The 20,510-nt window shown below is 32.4% G+C and overlaps 1 protein-coding gene across 1 annotated transcript in view; it reads right to left on the bottom strand.

Annotated features, from left to right (window-relative positions):
* PCDH15 (protocadherin related 15) overlaps positions 1 to 20,510 on the bottom strand; it is a 714,179-nt gene that overhangs the window by 257,470 nt on the left and 436,199 nt on the right. The window contains exons 12-15 of the mRNA XM_033131356.1: positions 17,534 to 17,740; positions 14,782 to 14,802; positions 10,978 to 11,112; positions 9,665 to 9,814 (exon numbers count right to left, since the gene is read on the bottom strand). Coding sequence (XP_032987247.1) covers positions 9,665 to 9,814; positions 10,978 to 11,112; positions 14,782 to 14,802; positions 17,534 to 17,740 — 513 coding nt within the window. The remainder of the gene's footprint in view (positions 1 to 9,664; positions 9,815 to 10,977; positions 11,113 to 14,781; positions 14,803 to 17,533; positions 17,741 to 20,510) is intronic.

Consider the following 20,510-nt stretch of genomic DNA (forward strand, 5'->3'; position numbering starts at 1 on the left):
TCAAGTCAATTATCTAGTAAACCAACAATATCTAGAAATATTATATCTAAAAAGAATATTGTCAACATTATGAATGCACAACTTGCATGATTTTAAAAACAATAACATACAATTAAACAAAGGTTTCATAAAAAATGCAAGCACTGAGGCATTAACTATTGAAACTGGACCATAGACAGCTTTCATTGTGAAAACCCAAAAATATGCAGACCGAACATAAAATAAATTAATTTAATTACATTTACAAATACATTTTCTTCGACAACTGTTCTTCTAAATATATCAGAAAAGACAGATGGTGATTGAAAAATAATGTAAAATCTAAATGTGAAAATTATTTTATTTCCTATACAAAATGAAAATGCAGATGTTTGTGATCACTATATTGATATCATTAATACTTTCTCTAAGTTTATCAAATGGGAAAGCTCAAAAAGATGTTGAAAACTCATAATGTGTAATTTGATATATGAGTCATATTTGTCATGTGTGATAAAGCTAAAATATAATATGCTTTTCTTCTCTATTGCACCAGTAGTTACTTAGGGTCAGAAATACATGTTAGTCGTTCCTTTAATCCCTATGATTTGGCACAGTGCCTGGCAATTTTAACACTTGACACAATAAATGACTTTCCAATAAATGTGTCAATTATTCAACTTCGCCTCTCTAAAAGCATCTATAATTAATTTCCCATGATATGTTTTCAGTCAGATTATTTATCCTTTCAAGAGCTTTCATGGGAAAGATTCTTCCAGATAATCAAGGTCGAATGTTCTGTGTTCTAAGGATAAATGTTCTATGTTCTAATGTTCTATGTTCTTATACCATTATATCTGCAGCTTTGCTGATTAATTTTTAAAAATATATTAACTTGGTATATAGATAATTTCCCCACATTCATACAGAAATTATGTAACATTTCCTTAACCTATATCCATTAGTTATTTTATCAATTTGTTCATTAAACAAAAATTTATTAAGGGTCTACTATGTATCAGGTGCTATACAAGATGTTAAGTATACAATAGTAGTGAAAAAAGGAAGAAACTAAGGAGAGCAACTGACAAAGTCTTTACTCCATTAGAGCTCACAATCTAATAGGAGAAACAGATAGTTAAAAATTATAATTAGAAATTTCGATTGCACCATGAAGAAACATCCTGTGCTCTGGGATAATAAAGGGAGCATTTATCAAGGGAGTCATGTAAGGCTTCTTTGAGGAACTGGCATTTGAATTGAGATCTAAATGATGAAAAGCATATGAATAGGAGTTATCTAGTCAGAGTGGTAGCATTATAATGATCATTACAAAGAGAAAGTGAATGGTAAATAATGAAATTGGAGAGTAATCGGGAGACTGGTCATACAGGTTTGTGACTTTATTCTTCTATCTGTGGAAAATCATTGAAGGGATCAAGAATTGGAATTAGTGATTTGCTTTCAAATTTTAAATTATCTTGGGTTGCTAAATGGAGAAGAGGGAGAGAGGAAATGTAAATAAAGCCCAAAGAAGGTCATTACATTTCTCCAAGTAAAAGCACTGCAGTGGTCCCAGTACAAATTGAAGATTTACTGGGATAGTGGCAGTGGGAAGATAATTGAGTAGATTTATACAGTAAGTATATGAGGCAAAATTGGCAGGACTTGGTGACAGACTGGGAGGTGAGAGTAAATGGGAATGTGTCAGAAATAACCGGTTTCCAGGTTGGGCAATTAAATGGAAAGTGTTGCTATTTTTGTAGGTGGGGAATATCATACATTTGGACAAAATGTGGATGATGTAATAAAACTTCAAATTCAATTAAAGTCTGCAACATGAGTAACCTATATGAATTAAAAATCATTATTTTGTTTATGTTTTGATTCTAGTGCAAATTAGTTTAGGTAATAAATTGGTCTTTAGTAAAATTAATATGTTCAAATATCAGAAATAAAATTAAGTACAAACGTAAAACTATGTTTACATTTTTGTAAAGTTTGCTTATCTGCTCTTGATTTGTTATTTGCTGAAATAATAAACCACACCAAGAACTTATATTAATATAATGCTCAAAATGTAGTCATGCTATCACAAACACACTCATACTTATCACAGAAAACAATATGATTATTTGATATAAAATAGTCAAAAAGCAATAAAATACTATATAGGCATATCCTAATTTTGTTTATAATGCTGAAAATTATTTAAAAATGATTTTAATATGTAATTTATATGTAATATTTATGTGTCCTCTACAGAGTACTAAAGAATATACATAACACATCCAAATATACACAGAAAAGGCAGTAAAGAATATTTGTAATCATAAATGCTTTATATAACTCATGAAACTGGTTCAATAATAATAGCTAGATAACATTTACACCAGACTTATTTGTAAGTACACATGTGGTAGTATTTTTTATAACCATTTTAATACTCACAACATACTTGTAAGGGCGGGTACTGCTATTTTAACCATTTTAAAGATTAACGTGTTTTCTAATTTTTAAAAGACTAAGTCACATAGTGCACAAAGTGACCAAAGTGGACACAACTAGATAGGCTGGTCCCCGATTCTATTGTCTTTAAGTTGGATTCGACATCAACTCTGCCACTTATCAACTTTGTGAATTTGAACCAAATATACATCAATGTAGTAACTCAACTTCTTTATAAAATGGGGCATGAATAAGAACTATTTTCAAAGTAATCTGTAGCTCTAATATTTAATGGCCCACTACATAGCATTACCAAGAGAAATGTATCAGGAATATTTTCAATGAAAAGTGTTTTTCCATTATCTAGAGCAGTGTAAGTGTAGCCTGGTTGAGGCCGTGAATTTAGAGAGCATTCTGAGAAAAGGTTATGGGAGGTAACATTTTGTGTATGGCAGAGAGAACTCTTAAGCCAAGCAGAAGGCATTCCTGCAATGAGACTTTTTCTAAACTGGCTGAGAGTGCATTAATTGAGGGAGTAAGTTCGATGAGTATTTGGTGAATCATTACTGTGTGGAAGTCGTTGGGCTGACCACTGGTGGTATAGAGATCACTGAGTTCCTGTCCGAAAGGGATTTATATTTCAGTTAGGTGGATAGATAAGGTTAGTGGACATATTTGTTTACTAACCTTAATGCAAGGTACAGTACAATGCATAGGAGATAGAGTTGCCAGCTGGGTATGTGGGAGTATGGTGGAAAGAGCCACTGATTTTGACTTGCTAGGAAAATGATGGCTTTGTTAAGAAAGTAACACTTGAACTGTATGTTAAAGAAGACAAAAAGGGTACTTTGGATCAAACCTTAAAACCTGAGAAAGATGTCAATGGGTCATAGAATGGGGAGGGTATTCCATGCTAAAATAAAACAAAACCCTCTATATAATTTCAAAGTCAGTTACATGGAGGTATGTAGCAGGAGATGAGACAAATATCTGAAGTATTACGAAGATGGACTACACAGATGGAGTGCATAGACATTCTGGACTACACGTGTGGAGATTGGACACTTCCTTTGGCAGGTTTTCACGAAGGATGGTGACCTGTTCTAACTCATGTTTCAGAATAATCATTAGCAGCAGTGTGGTGGGGAATATGCAGAAATATGGTAATCAGAGTCTCCTGTAGTAGAATAATTTATAGCAGTACATAGGCATGGGAAAGGAAATGATGACAGACAGATACATTTTGAAATAGCAGTTTCAGAAACTGGACAATCAGGTGGATGTGTGCAGGTGAAAGAGAAAAATAGGAAACATAAATCTGAGGTTGCTCTCCTGAAGTCTGTGGAACCGAAGATTAATTGGGCCCTTTATAATATGCTGGCCTCCTGGAAAACAGAATATGCTTGTTTGAGTTCCTGCGTGTGTCTGTATCTGTGTTTCTGTATTAGATGAAAGATAATGAATGGATTAATTTATCTTGGAATATATATAGATTGAAGTGCCTTTCAAAATCCACATTGCCATACCCAGCAGACACCTGTAATGTCACCTTGTGTTCAGGTCATCACAGGGCATTTAATATCGGGAGACATGAGTATATATAGAAGTGATGATTGAAAATTTGGGAATAGATGAAGTAAAGGAGAATTATATATTGACTTTTGGAAAATGTTAATATTTAAAGAGTGAAAATTCAACAAGGAGACAGCAACAAAGCTACCACAGAGATAAGATGAAAACCAGAGAAGTTTTCCATAAAAGGGTAAAGTTCAGTTTTACATAGATTAGGGATTGAGAAATGCTTTTGTACTTGACAATGAGACATAGATCTAATTAGATTTATGATTTTATATGATTTGAATGGTATGAGTAAAACACAGATTATTAAACTGTATATTAATGTAATAAAATAATTATTCAATAACAACTAATCTATTCCCTAAATTTATCAATCAGTCCAAGATCCTGAATACATCAGAGTGGAATATCAAAGTGGACTAGCAACATGGCACTTTATCTGGGAAGATGTTTAAGTCAGGACGTGGAAAGCTTTAAGAATGTTTACAGGCTAAAGAGAAAGAATCAGTAGAGAGGAAGAGATTATTGTAGTAAAAAAGAACGGGAAGAAGGAAGGAAGGAAGGAAGGAAAGAAGGAAGGAAGGGAATAATTACCGGAGCACAGGTGAAGGTGAGAGGAAATTGTAGACTTTTAAGCATTGAAAAGAAATACGAAGCCTGATCAAAGAGAATAAGAATTGAAGAATGAGGAAAATGGAAAGAGATGGGAAGAGAAGCAAAGGACTCAGCTCCATCTAGGACTCCCTCTTTATGAATTAAGAATTACAATTTTCATAGGTACAAAAAATATTGTAAATGTTTAAGTCATTTTTTCTCCAAATTGGCTGTTTATTAGAGCTGCTTTGTTTTACTAAATACAATTTCTCCAAGTGACTCTGCTATGAGTGGCCAGATATTTTAATAAAAATATCTCAAGGTGGAATCCCAGCACCCATATTTATAGAAGTTCCTCAGGTAGAACTATGATATTGAATTAAGATTAAGAGCCATTGATTTAAGAGAATTGCAGAAATTTGGAAATAGCATCTATAGAGCATGGATTGGATAGTTAACTACGGTTATTAAAATCTACATCTTTAAAATATTAAAATTGTATATCAAAACCTGTATCTTATAGTATAGAACAATTGTTTTCTCATGAAAACTAGCTGTGTGTGAAATGAGACCTTAAGACGATAGAGCATGATATCCATTAGTGTCAACCTGTAGGTTTCACTGGTGGCCTACAAAATGGTATTTCATGCGCTGGAAAAAGAAATAATTCTCACGCATGCTAGTAATGTCCCCCTAAACACAAGATGTGCTAATAATCTAATTATACTTAATTTCCAGTTATAAAAGATGCTGATGCTCTTTTATGGCAGTGTCCCCCTAAGTGTGGTTCATGAACCATAGACATCAGAAACACTCTGTTTCTGTTTATAATAACCGAGCATAAGAGATAGAGATAAAGTCAGAAGACCAATTTATAACTGAGAACTTTTAACAAGGATCTAGTTAGTTACATCTTTACGACCAAGTTATCAACTTCTTGTAGGCAAGGAGAATTACCTCATATAAGAAGATAGTGGACTCAAATAATTAAGTAGGCACTTACATCAGGCCAAGATAGTCTCATGGCTATACTGAAAATGAAGATTGAAAACGATCTGATTACAATACTTAAAATCTGGTATCCAAGACTCTCCTTGTGGAAGAGGTCTCATTGTCACCTTTGTTTGTAATACTTTCACTCTTTTTGACATCAGGCTACTAACCAAAAAGGAATCTGATTGGTATTCTGTTGGGTTAATGGGGAAAGGTAGAATCGATGTGGGGTTATGGGTGGGTAGAGCCTAAGAACCTAGTTTATGACCCTTAAAAGGCATTTGCAGATCATACGAGTAGTTCTGCATCATTATAGTTTAAAGTTTGTCTCTCAGTGAGAAATCTGCATTCTGTTATTTCAAGGTCCTTGGTGGATGTTTTATAGCCATACCACTCTTCTACTGCATACCAGAAATAATATTAAAAGGACTAATGATAAAGCTTCATTTCTTGGCATTTAGTATTTTTTTTAAATCAGAGGCATATGGACACAAACGACACCCCATCTTCATAATCTGCATAGTTCAGGGCAATACATAACATGAGACTCTTTAAAAGCAAGACGAGATCTGTTTTATAAAGAGATACAAAAGGGAAATTAAGTTTCGTAGCCTGCAAATGCCAAAGATAAGCTTTAGATCCCGTAAAGCAAACATTTTTTGAGATGCGGTCCTACCACATAATCGCTACCATTTTCTTATTTATATTACCCCATTCTCTGCTGGCTGTTTATCTATATAAACTTACCTTTATTTCCAATTATAGAGATGAGAATCAATTCTAATTAAATTAAGACTAAGAACATGACAATAACTGTCATTTCTTTATCTGTGTGAACTATATAATTTTGTTCCCTATGAGTGAGTGCCACAGTAAAGATAAATGTAGTTCTCTGAATTCATCAATTGACTAGAAATACAGTAGTCCACACTTATCTGTGAGGTGTATGTTATAAGACCTCCCAGTAGACGACCAAAACTTCAGATAGTATGGAACCCTAAGCAACAGAGGGATCACGTCATAGACTGTGCAGATGTCTGACCACTACGCTATACACTTGAAGCTGAAGTAGCATAATATTGAATGTCAACTATAACAAAACATATAAGTATACATAGCCACGGGATGTGGAGTACAACATAGGGAAGATAGTCGATGGTACTGTAACAGCTATATAAGATGTAAGAGGGGTAATAGTTTGAGGGATGAGTTATCACTTTGTGAGGGGCGTAAATGTCTATTACATTGCTTTGTACACCTGAAACTAATAAAAAAAATAAAGTACAGTAAAGGATAAACAACAACAACAAAAACAAAAACAACTTCTTCGACTCTGCCGGAAATGTGGCAGCAGCTTCTTCATCTCCAGTAATTTTTTTTTTTTTTGTATTTTTCCATTCAAAACTATTCCTGAATCTGTACAACCCTCCCTTACTTGCAGTAAATAGCTTTGTGTCACTCATTTCAAGGAATCTCTTGCTGGAGTCTTTATATAGGCTCAATGTTTTCTGACACAACATGTTGCTGTTAATAAAAAAAAAAAAAAACTGTCTTCTTGTCATGTCTTCCATGCACAAATTTTATGCTTTTTCCATTCTAACTAAATATTTGTCACAAACTGTGTCCATAATTTTGCTGTAGAGGCTAAACAGCAAAACTAGCCCAGATTTATTTTTCCTACTTCACAATTTCACAGATTTGTTCTTACCATAGATCATAACAACCTCAGCATAACTTTTTTTTTCTTTATTAATTCAAGAACTTTCACCTTTTTGCTTAAAAGAAGTACTTTATGGCTTCTCTTTGGCATGTCTGAATGCCAGCATCATTACTCTTGTGCATTGGGGCCATTATAAAATAAGTGTTTAACATAAGCACTGTGACATGACAGTTGGTCTGATAACTCAGATGACTACTAAGTAACTAACAAGTGGGTACTGTCCAGAGTGTGAATATGCTGAACAAAACGATAGTTCACATCCTGGGCAGGGCAGAGTGAGATGGTGCAAGATTTCATCTGGATATTCAAACAGCGTGCAATTTAAAATTTATGAATTATTTATATAGAGAATTTTCTATTTCATATTTCCAGACTGTGGTTCACTATAGGTAACTAAAACTGCAGAAAGCTAAACCACAGATAAATGGGGACTACTATAAAGGTCAGTGCATTTCCACCTTCCCATTCACTTATTCCTACTTGTCTGTAAGTCTTCCTTTCTTTTATACTTAACTAAACATTTAGAAAGCATTTACTATATTAAGTCTTTACTGTATGCCAGACACTATGGATGCAGATGTCGTGGATACAGAAATAAACTAATTACATATTTACTCTCAAGGCAAATGGGTAAAAAGATGGATTTTAACAATATAACAAATGTCATAACCAAGATATGAATGAAATGTATTGTGGCTGTTTGAAAGCTTTCTCACTACCACATACGCAGCAGAGGATATTTACACATGAGGTACACTTTAAGGTGAACTGTTGGTGCTTCAGCTATAATGTCACCCTTTCTATATCGTTCGAGAAAGCATTTCTTTATGCAATATGGATATTACTGAACCATTTCTAATTTATATTAACAATTGTATCCTGCAAATTTTGTAATAATTCATCCTTCAAATAAATATTTTCTGCAGGACTAACATGGCTGGCACGTCCTGGAAAATAAGACACACAGCCATTGATGTCTTGGAGTATTCAATTTAGGGTGCGTGAAAGAAAAAAAATAATTCAGATGGTAATAGTCCTATAACATGATGCGAGAGGGTAAGGTGATGAGAATGAATGTGTGAGTGTGTGTGTGTTTGTGTGTGTATGTGTGTGTGCTGGAGGCTATTGAAACTAAGCTTTTAGGGAAGTTCTCTCTTAAGAGGTGACATTTTGAACTGGGTCCTGCATGATGAAAGAGAGTTAGCCTTGCAAAATCTGGGGTAAGAAGAGCATTCTTGATTAACAGAAAACAGTATACAAAAGCCATGAGGCATATTATTATGTATTTCTTTCCACACATCTCACATAGATGAGGAAACACAACTGTATCACAATATCTTGGACACAAACTATTATCTTTTTGGTGGATTGCAAGAACGTTAACTATTGAGTAAGAATTACTAAGAACTAGCTACTGATACTATGAAGAAAGGCTTCCTTAAAAGAAAAATAATCTAGAGGATAAAAACAAGTAATCAAGCCATAAATAGAAGGGAAAGAGATAAAGGTAAATGAGATAACATGAGAAAATGAGAAAGAGATACTTCTAGAGATAGTTCAGTAGGACTGAAGCATACATATAGGAATACAGTGTCAAAGATGAAGTTGGAGAGAAAAAACAAGTACCATGACATGAAGACTTAAGTATATTCCTTATAAGAAACTCATACAATGCAACAACAAAAAGACAAACAATTCAATTAAAAAGTGGGCAGAGGACCTGAACAGACACTTCTCCCAAAAAGACATACAAATGGCAACAGATATATTAAAAAATGTTCAATTTCACTAGCTATTAGGGAAATGCAAATCAAAACTACAATGAGATATTACCCCACACCCCATAAGTGAAGCTTGGTACTTCACTGGCAGGCCATGTGCCCGGGCATGGGGCTAGGTGCCACATGGATGGGCCCTGTGCTCTCTCTCAGGGTATAGAAGCAAACAGTTTTGAAGACAGAAAGTGCTGGGGGCCAAGACGAAAGGGTTGTGTCCTGACCTGGGTGTGGGCTCTGGCAGAGCTGGCGCCATGATGCTGGGCAACTCTTTCAAATCCTCTGTATTTTAGTATATTAAATACACTCATTTAATTAATTACTTAAATATATTCAGTATACTAAATTTTAATAATCATGTATAAGCAGGCCAAATGAATATGTTTACATTTAATATCGGGCTTATTTTACCTTAAAATACATATTAATATACTTTTATTTGAAGAGCAAACATAAATTTAAAACTTTTTAAGCTAAAGTATGCCCTACAATAAGTCTGAACTGCATTTTCCTTTTTTAAGCAGTATCTTAACCAGAGCTGTTTGGAGTGTGTCCTCTTATTACATAGGTAAGTTACCTGTATGACACTGTCTCCAGGGCTCATATCTGTATAAACGAAGACATCATAGGACACTTCAGGGAAGGTTGGAGTGTTATCATTTGCATCCATTATCCGAATATTGACAAAAACTGGCTCGCTTTCTTGCACACCATCAAAGGCCGTAATCTTTGAGGGTAGAAAAACATATTTAATAGAGAACTCACGCAAACATAAACAGTACAGAATGACTCTTACATTTTAGGAATTTTCTTAGCAGCAGTTGCTTTTATAGCCAACACACCTGTATCTGTCAAGAAAGTAGGTGCTCTAGATATGTAATGTTTTTTTTTCTAGAAATTCACAAAAGTTTTAAAGGACTAATTGGCATTAGTTAATAGTAATATCTTAATTACCCCATTAACATTTTAAGAAAGACTAACAAAAACTCAGTGCTACAACACAACTTCTTTATTCTGAATGTTTTTTAAAGTCCACTCTGTATCAGTTTTAACTGTCACTTTAGGTTTTCTTGGAAGCTCTGGTTTAAGGTCTTCCCCTATGCAGGTTTCACCAGAAAGAACTATGTAAATGCTATGATCAGTAAGTTTCTATCAGCTTTTTTTCCCTCCTATCTCTGAAGATCAAAAATTTGGATTCACATCTTTAATAATCTTCCTTTTGAGTTCTTCATTAACCTAAGATTTCTCCATCTCAGTACTACTGACATTCTGAGACAAATAATTCTTTAGATGGGGGGCTATCCTGTGTATTATAAGATTATTATAAGATGTCAAGCAGCAACCTTGATGTCTATCCATCAAACTCCAATAGCACACCCTCACAGTAGTGACCACCAACAATGTCTCCAGACATTTTTAACTGTTCCCAGGAGAAGCGGGGAGATAAGGTGGGGAGGGAAGCACAGGGATCATCCCCCATTGAGAACCACTGGCCTAACCCTATGACAAAATTAAAAATGTAATAACAATGAAATATAATAAAATCAAGTTTAGAAAATAAAATAATGGTTTACTTTGTAGATTCTGTTGCATAATATCTCAATGGAAGTCAATCATGAGTATATGGTGAAAAATGAAATCCCCATTTTTTTTTTTTGGTTATCATCTTGAAAATTAAATTTCTTCTGCTGGAAAGAACGATAACACAGCTACACAAACTTATGAAAAGAAAAAGGAGATAGTCATGTGAATAATTTATTATTATTGATTTTTTTTAATGGTATTACATTGAAAATATTGAATGTCTCCTCCCAAATCATTAAACTTTTTAGGTTTACACAGATATCTGTTTCTGTTATAGACACATATATACATATAAAGTCTCTTTACCGTAAAAATGTAAGTTTGTTGCTCTTCCCTGTCCACAGGTTGAAGTAAGGTGAGATAGCGAGTGATACCCGTCGGTGTGACAGTGAAGACTGATGCATAATCATTCAGGTAAAGGTAAAGCTCTGGATCTTTTGTCTTTGAAAAAAAAAAAGGCCATTATTTAAAACATAGACTAAATAATGCAGCTATTAGTTCACTGCCTAAAAATTATTTTTTCAAATTTATTACAAAAATGTACATAACTAGATTATGGTTTTTCTAAACAAAATAAATATTTCACTAAATATTTACTCATTATTAAGCTACAAGCAATTACTCACTGTGTGGAAAACAAAATACTGAAATAAATACTAGTATAATTAATGTGAATAACAGGAAAAATAATAAGAAGGATGGAATAGATAACAATCTGATTGACTTTGCTTTTATTGGTTATTTAATATCAATATTTTTCAAAACTTCATTGGGCTCAACAAATAAGAAATAAATGCAAAAAAATGAAATTGGAGCCAAGAATTTTAGCTGTAGGATTTTACAATTACTTCATTTGTAGTAATAAACTGCACATATGCATATTACTATCTTGTTACTGTGTTCAGTGTAAAATAAAAATAAAATTAGTTATGTATAATTCATTACCTATAAATATCATGTCTTATAAAAGAGTCTAGACAAAAATTATATACACATAATGAGGAAGTGATGGCAAAAGTTCAAAAGAGAGATAATTACTGAGCAGTGGAAACCCTTCATAATCTTACTGCCATCTCTGAAAGACAAAGCATGAATCTGTGCAGTGCAGAGAAAGAACAGGGACATAACGTGGGGAAGCTTGAATTGGTGTCTGCATAGTGGAATAGGAAAGCAGGTGGAACAAATAAAAGGGAATGTTGTGAAAGAGTGGGCTTATGAGCAAGGTTATGGAAAAAAATAGCAGAAAGGATATACAGAAAGCTAAGGTGTTTTATAGATTATGGCAACTTTTAAAATACTTTGTATAGTATGATGTGAATGTGATTTAATATCATAGCTTGATTTTCTGAGTTTGGTATCAAGGGCTGAGGGCAGAGTAGAGAGACTGGAATTTGTTAAACACATGCTAATTTGCAAAAAAAACCCCAAAAAACAGAACTAACATCCTAAAAATTTCTATGAAAATGAGAAATTGGAATGCACACAACTACATTTAAAAACTAGGCATAATTTTATCCGCATTATAATTTATACATCTAAAGTTTCAATATGAGCTTATTTCAAATAACTTTGAAGTGAATAGTTTCATTTGAACCTGATACAAGTTGTATGTTTATAATATTTCCTTATGAGGTATTATTTAGATATAATATCATGGTAGCTTCTATGTCCATGATTTTGATATAAGATCAGGGTGCTATATTTATCCTGAAACAACAAAAATTAGTATTATAGATAAAATTTTTATGTGTCTAGTCAATATAAAATAATAAAAGTTGTTAAGAGATGTAGAAAGTCAAGAAGATTTATACTGATATTTTCCAATAGGCACTTCAGTTGTTTTTATTTCAGTATCATTTCTCAAATTGTTCAGCATAGTTACAAAGCTGGGTATTTTGATTAATCAAACATGTTAGTTGATAAAAAGTTAAATTATTTATTTTTAAAATTAAGTTCAAAATATTTACAACTAAACATATTTTTAACCACATTTTGAGGATTCTTTTTATTTTGTTATACTTCAGAGTCAGTTGTGATAAAACTAAATCATTTTAAATGATCAAAAATGTAAATTAGCATGCAGTTTCAATTAATAAAAACTAAATAAGTATCAATGCCATTTTTTAGTGTTTATCATTGATTTTACCTAATCACTAGGTTTTCAAATACAGTTTTTTTTCTTTTTTCTTTTTTTAAATTCTCTGTGTGTACCTATAATGATGCTAATGAACACAGCTTCCTTTACTCATACCTTTACACTAACAGTAATCCAATTTGAAAAAGTTTGGCTATGTAACTTGCTTACCAAATATTCACTTCTTTCCCTTTATGAAAATCCTTCAGTTATTCCTTGCCTGCTTTAAAACTAACTCTCTCTCAACTTATTTTGTTCCATTCAACTGTAGATTCCGTTAGTAAATGAGATAGATATTTTCATTCCCACACCACATGGTGTAACCATTTTTTTTTTTATGTCAGTTACTCTGACAATGCAATACTGCAATGAGTGTTGAATTGTGAACCAGTTGTATACATGACTGATTGTATACATGACTATAGTCTTACATGGTTGTGTCATAAACCACACCATTCATTTTGCCAATTTGTGAAAGCCATAGATTTTCTTTTTGAAATGCTTCCCATCTGAAAATGACATAAACACCAGGACTCCATAAACAGAGTCTCTCATATTTGATAACCAGAAACATAAAAGACTTTTGATAATTTAATTGTCTCTGCTTCTTGAGTCCTTTTATAATAACTAGCTAGAGACTGCAATAGCTTTTCCCAGAACTGTACTTCATTTGTTTCATGTAAAGAAGATAGTGTAATACTTAAACCTAGCATTGTACATGGCATATTAAGTATATTCTAATCTGTTCTGCACAGTTAATCTCTGATTAAAGTATAGCTTTTGAAATTTATGATTTTTAAAAATAGTATCATTTTAATATTTATATATAGCATACAAAGATGCTATTGGTAAATATCTCTGCATTTCTTTAAGTGCTAACATTTAAGAAGGCAGATTGGGAAATGTTCAGCTAATTTACTCAAATTTAAAATTTTATATTTATCTGTAGACATAACACGTTTCAGGTGTGGTATATTATGATTATAAATGGACAGATAATGCTCTGGCTTAATGTTCTGATAGGGACAATAAATTTTATGTTGTCTTTGTATCTATAAATTTATTTAAAATAAATATCAGTTTACTATATCAATATGTACATAGAGGGATCGTTAACAAATATTATTTTTTCCCATTGACGTAAGTAACATTATTTTACTCTACAGTATACATTCAGTATATACCAAAAGTATGAAATATTATTTCATTGATTTCTGGATTATTTTCTGGGAGGGTAATATAAACTCTAATATTCACTCACAGCACAGAAAAACAAATGAATGATAAAATAAACATATATACAAATGTAAAGGTTGACAAATGTATGAATGTAAAATTTTAAACTTCCATCACACAGAAGAAATGTGTTTAAACATGACATTTTAAATACGTTCAAATATCACATTTGAAATCAATTTTTCGTTTCCAATGGGAATCAAACTATGATGTCACACACACACAGGATTATATGCATCCTCATATGTGTGCACATACAACACAGAAATGTATATATATATATATATATATACACACACATACATACTTATGAGCATACATACGAATCATATAGCATAACACGGAAATTACAAAAAATTAATCTCATCTGCCAATCTGAATGAATTGACAGTAATTGTCTGAAGTAACCTGTTTAAAAGGGTACTTCAACCTTAGACACTTTTATAATGAATGCAGTGATGGATTATTAATGTTTGTCTTGGACTAAAAAAAAACATTAGTAATTAAATAATCTTTAAGTTACATGCAATTTGAGTTCTACATAATTTTGTTCTACTATAATGTAAACATGTTTGAATCATTCATATATATATAGTTATTGTTATAATTATAGTTATAGACATCTTTATAGGTAATAATGAGTAAATGCCTACTTGTTTCAGTGGAAAAGAAAAAGTAAAAGAAATTGAACTACAGCAATTAACAAAAGAACAAACACAAAGTCAACATCTAGTACTTACAGGAATTCCATCAGGTGGAACCTATGTACAAATTAAACATGGAAAAAATAATGTAAATATAAATGACCACAATCATAGATACGGCGTACAAGTGTACACTAGTAAAACCAACAAACAACCAAAAACAACAAAATAATATTTTACAAGGTATATTTTTTCTTACTATTCTGACATGTCATAGCATATATATGAAAGCATAATAATATTTATAAAGCATATAAGTACATTACATTTTTAAGATTGTATTGTATTAAATTTCAAAGATACCTTTATGTTGAACCAGTAATACTCCATACAGGGATTTGAACTGACATGGAATTGTAAATGAATCAATGCCTTTCTACAAACCAATGTGCAACCATTGTTGATTATTATTCCCTGTTATTGTTTTATAACCAGTATTTAATAATTGACTTTTAGTGGTTCTGCTACTGAAATTCTGGAGGTCTCAGGCATGACTCTTAAAAATCTTGTGCATTACCTTCTCTAATTATATACCAGACTATTTTGAAGCTACAAGGTAAAAGTTGTTGAAAATATATAAATGTGATTGACATATATGTTATATATGTATATGTTCATATCTGTTTATTTGTAAAAAAAGAACATTAGTCAAAATAATTTTGTTTACTTTTTTTATCAGAAGGACCCTTGAAGAGTCTTTCCGACTTAAAATCTACACTGCTAATAACACCAGAACTCACCAATCCCCACCACTATTTCTTAAAATATTGCCTTATTTTCCACAGCTTTAAAGGAAGAAATGCCACTTAATTTTTGGACTACTAACATCAAGTCTGACCTCCTCTTTGCATTTGCCTTTTGGCATGGCTGTTCTTGAAGAAACTCAGGAGAACCGATTTCTGCAGTGACAACTTCTGATTAAGCATCAGTAAGCCTGATGTTTACTCTCCATTTCTGTCGCTGAGACCAACACGCGGTGACATGTCTCTGTCTATATTCTTAAATCCTTTACCTCTATTCTGAATAATTTCACTAATTCTGACTCAAATTCAGCAAGAATTTACCATATAGTAAAATTCTTGCCTGTGAATGAAAAGGGCCTTGGAATTGTATTTTGCTAGTTTTGATCTATAAACCTAGTAATGTCCATCCCCACCAGCCCCAACTAAAGGAGCAGGCCAAGGCAGTGGTGATTGCAACCATATTCCTTTTGGGCCACAGCTGATTGAATAGAAGGAGGAGGCTGGTGAATATGAATCTCACAGTATTACACAGCTATTGTATGGTGCAACCATGAGTCAAATCCAGGGCTGGGTAACTGCAAAGCACAAACTCCTAAGGACCACAACATGCTGCCCCACCTCTGAGAAACAGCTTGAAGCATTTAATTGGCATTAAGTCTCCAAGAATAGAATTCTAGGTAGGGTTTCTTAAAGGTTTTAGACCCAGCAATGCTTCTTACCTTATCTCAGCAATACCTTCTGAGTCCCACTGCCCTTTACAAAGTCCCTTACAACGCAAGTTTAACAAAATTTTTCCAGGGAAAAAAAACTCTGAAAGTGCCCTCTTCATTTACTAAACTGATAATAACTCTCCATGTAATGAGATTTTACAGACATTATAGAGCTATGCTGTCTAATTAGTGACATGTGACTATTAAAATTTAAACTAATTAAAATTAAACAAAATGCTAAAATTATGTTTTCAGTCAAGTTACATTCCAAGTGCCACATATGCTGCCATGTAGGGTAGCATAGCTACAGAACATTTTTATTATCATAAAAAAAAATCTATTGAACAATGCTATTGAAGAGGGATAAACTGCTGAGTCAAGACTGTAAGTTGCAAGTGACAGAAATCAAACTTAAAGTATGTTAAAATAAAAAAAAAGTAAAAAAAGATATGTGGGGAAATGTAGTGAGTCACAGAATCAAAGAAAAATATAGGATTAGTATAGCTTCGGGGACCTCATAACCTAAACAGGAACCCAACAGGACTCCTCTGCGTGTCTATCAGACTGATCCTCTCCCACTGATAATAGGTTTTCTTCATTATGTCAGTAAACTTGGCTACAATGGCTTCAGATTCATTTCCACTTCTTTACTGCATGATTCCAAAGTGTTCCAGCTCCAATTCTGTTTCCTTTCATTTTCTGGGAGGACTCTGACTGGCCTGGTATAGATTTTCTTGTCTACTATTCATAATAGTCACTGTCACTAAGGATGTAAAATACTCTGATCTGCCCAGTCGGGACCATTTCCCACTCTAGTGTCAGCACAGAAAAACAGAAGACAATGTTGTGTAGAGAGGAGGAGTGTTCTCATCACTGTAGCCACTGGCAGAAGTGTAAGTGGGTCAGCTGCCCCTACATGTTTTTTCTCTAAGATCATACTATCAGAAAAGTTCCCCAAATCCCATTCCAGGGCTGCCATAGTGATTTTGTATACTAATTGTTTAATGTCATTATTTTTTCCTATCAACAATTATATAAACTGTTTTTGGTCCATATTAATAAATAAGAGTGTCCTGGTAATTTAGCTAACTGTAAGTGAAACATTCATTTTCTTATACTGAATATCTGTAAACTGAAAAAGAACAGTTGTTGAATTCAAAGATACTTTTTAAAAAATATACTTGGTATGGAATTAGATTACTGCACTAAGAATCTCATTTATATGGACTTTTCCTCTATTCTATAGCTCATGTAAACCATGCCTTTGTAATATTTCCTGTTGACATAAGAAGAGATGTGTTAACACAACAAGAACAACATTTATATTTAACTTACATCTTCTACATCCTTGTCCAGAACCACAATTCTTAGAGGACTGGTCAAATTTACACTGTCAGAAATAGTTGATCCCACTGGGGCAGATTCCAGGATATAGCCTTGATAACTGGGCATTGTGAAATATGGGCTCTGATTGTTTACATCCAGAATTTCAATATGTAGGCTGGCAAAAGCTGGAAGAGGATGACCATTGTCCTGTTCAGCCTAGAAAAGAATTTTAAAAAGTTAAAAAATATTATTATGCAATCTCTTTGGAGTATCACTTTTCATACCATATGTAGGGAATCTCTTTTGAAATGGTATCATTGCAGAAAAAATACAAAAAAAAAAAGCTTTAAAGCCAGAGGGATTTAGAAAACATAAATGAGGAAATGGAAATCCTCAAACCCAGTGTATATTTTAAAAATAATAATAATAATAATCACTGCAATAAATTATGTAGCTCCCACTATATATTGTTATAAGAGATAACTATGCTTAAATACAATTAGAAAATTGAGAAGTGAAGATAGTTGAGTAAATTGATGATAAGATATTTAAACAAAGGCAGAGAAAAAGATTCATAACTCCAATAGAGTATTATACTTATTTTTGTCTCATCCATATCTCTTCATTCCACACTAATAATTAAATACCCAAATAATTCATAATTCTATGTAAAATTAATAGATTAATGCTACATTTGGACAGTCCTCAAAAGCATCATATAAGAAACAAAGTATAATGATCATGAAATAATTTCAATGAAATATTTTAGTACCTATAGAATTTCAAATATATTTAACAATAAATGTTAGTCAAGTAAAATTAATACTTATGTACTAGGAATATAATTGTTTTCTTATTTTTCTCTTGTTCCGTTTTTTAATAAATGATGTAAATTTATATTTCCAATACATTATCTTAGGAAATCTTCATATGGTTATTTTGTGAATGGGAAACTCCAATCCTTGTTTTTTTTTTGTTTGTCTTTTTGTTTGTTTGTTTTGTTTTTACCATACTATATAGCAATCCAAAAGTTTCATTTAAGAGAAGATTTCATCACAAGTGACTTCCAGAAAATCTCCAAATTTGAGGAGAAATCACTTACAATTCAATAGTATATACATTTATTGAAATAGATTCAAATTATGTCATAAATTTTTATTGAGACGTTTTCCCCATTGTTGCAATAGTTGATTTTTTAAATCAACTCAGTGTAAATTTTAAATACTTTATATTAAATCCTGGAGTGTTTTCTTGTATGAAATAGTGACATTTTGGCCATGAAAGTTTACCAGTAGTTCGGACAGATGTCTCTATTGAATCCAGAGGCAAGAACTTCGGCCTCTAGAAGATAATTTTGCACTTTCTTCTAATTGTAATTTAACATTTTCATCAATTAAAAGGATAGGTAACAAATCACAGTGATGTTTGTAAGTACTGGTGACTGCACCAAGAAAAATCATGATATATTATCACTTCATATTATTATTAATATTAAAGATATTTTGAAATATAATTTAAGCAATTTATTAATTTTAAATGATGATAATTAATAAACCCATTGTGAAACAATATTATATAAAGCATTAGTTAAAAAAATAATTTGTTTTAGTATTTTGATAACTCCATTTCAATATATTAGATTTCCATTTATAAGGTTATGTAATTTATTTTTGATTTAAATTTTCACTTGGGAGCAAATTGCCAAAGTGGTCTATGGCACAAAATGTTTATGACACCCTGCTATGCACTAAGGACAACAGTACTGAAATAATGTGTATCCTTTCCTGGAATTATGTACAATTCTTCACATATAACGGTATGTGCTCCTTACACCATCAGTATGGATGAGCTCTTTCTGTATCCAGTGGTTGTGATTAATTTGTGCTGAGCCATGGGTATTCTTCTAGGAGTTTCCCTCTGTGACATATAGTAGGACACAGCTGACCAGAACAAGTGGTACAATCTATGACTAGAAAACATCACTTTTACACTGGATAAAATTAATTGGTCCATATGGGGTTCTGACCCAATGACCTTGATCTAATTAAAGCAGGAACAGTTCATACACGCAGGTCATTCTGTACAGTACTTTTTCATATCCCTTTATTTTATATCTAATTATTCCAAAAGCCATTATGTCACATCCTATACATACTAATAATGCTATGAAAAGTCACAAAATTTATTATTTGTCCCCTTCACCCAATAAGCATAAAGCATACACAAACACAATTTATGGATGTTGAGGGAAAAACAAGAAGCAAAGTTCTATAACAATGAAAGACGCTTATATTTTACATTCAGCTCATATGTTGTTGATTTTTACTGCTTGCTGTGAAGCCAGGAAAATCATGTATTATTTGCATCATGAAAACAAGTGATCCAATGAAAAAGAGAAATAAAAGTCAAATTAGACCTATGAAAACAATCTAATTCCCCATATCTTTAAAAATAACCTGTAAAACTTCTGTCTGTTACTTCAAGTTTGTTGTTAATGTGACTGATATTTTTGGTTTGCTACTACATAGTTTGTCCTATTTGAGGTGTTTCAGAGGTGCTAACCAGATATCTGTCTCCAAAGTCCACATTCTTAACCCCAATACTATTTTGACCTGTAAACGTGAAAAATACTCTTTTGTATTGATGAGGAAGCAAAAAGGTGAGTTTTATGTTCAAAGCCACACTGTATGTAATACAATGGGTCCCAGACTCAGGTCTCCTGATTTATGGGAGGCTATACATGGAAATTCTCCACTTGTTTCTCTAATTTAGAGAACACAAATGAATATCCAAATGTAAGATGATAAGACGGATTAGTAGCAGGAAAGAATATTAATAATGTTGATATTCCAGATTGAATTAGAGGTAAAATATGGAACTAAAAACAAATTAATATTATTATACTTTGTTCTTCAGTGGTCTCATGTATCAAATCTTCTACCACATACTCTTTTTTTATATAATATAAATAGGAATTCTCAAAAAA

The sequence above is a fragment of the Rhinolophus ferrumequinum genome, chromosome 16 (genome assembly GCF_004115265.2).
Source record: "Rhinolophus ferrumequinum isolate MPI-CBG mRhiFer1 chromosome 16, mRhiFer1_v1.p, whole genome shotgun sequence".
Taxonomy (NCBI): domain Eukaryota; kingdom Metazoa; phylum Chordata; class Mammalia; order Chiroptera; family Rhinolophidae; genus Rhinolophus; species Rhinolophus ferrumequinum.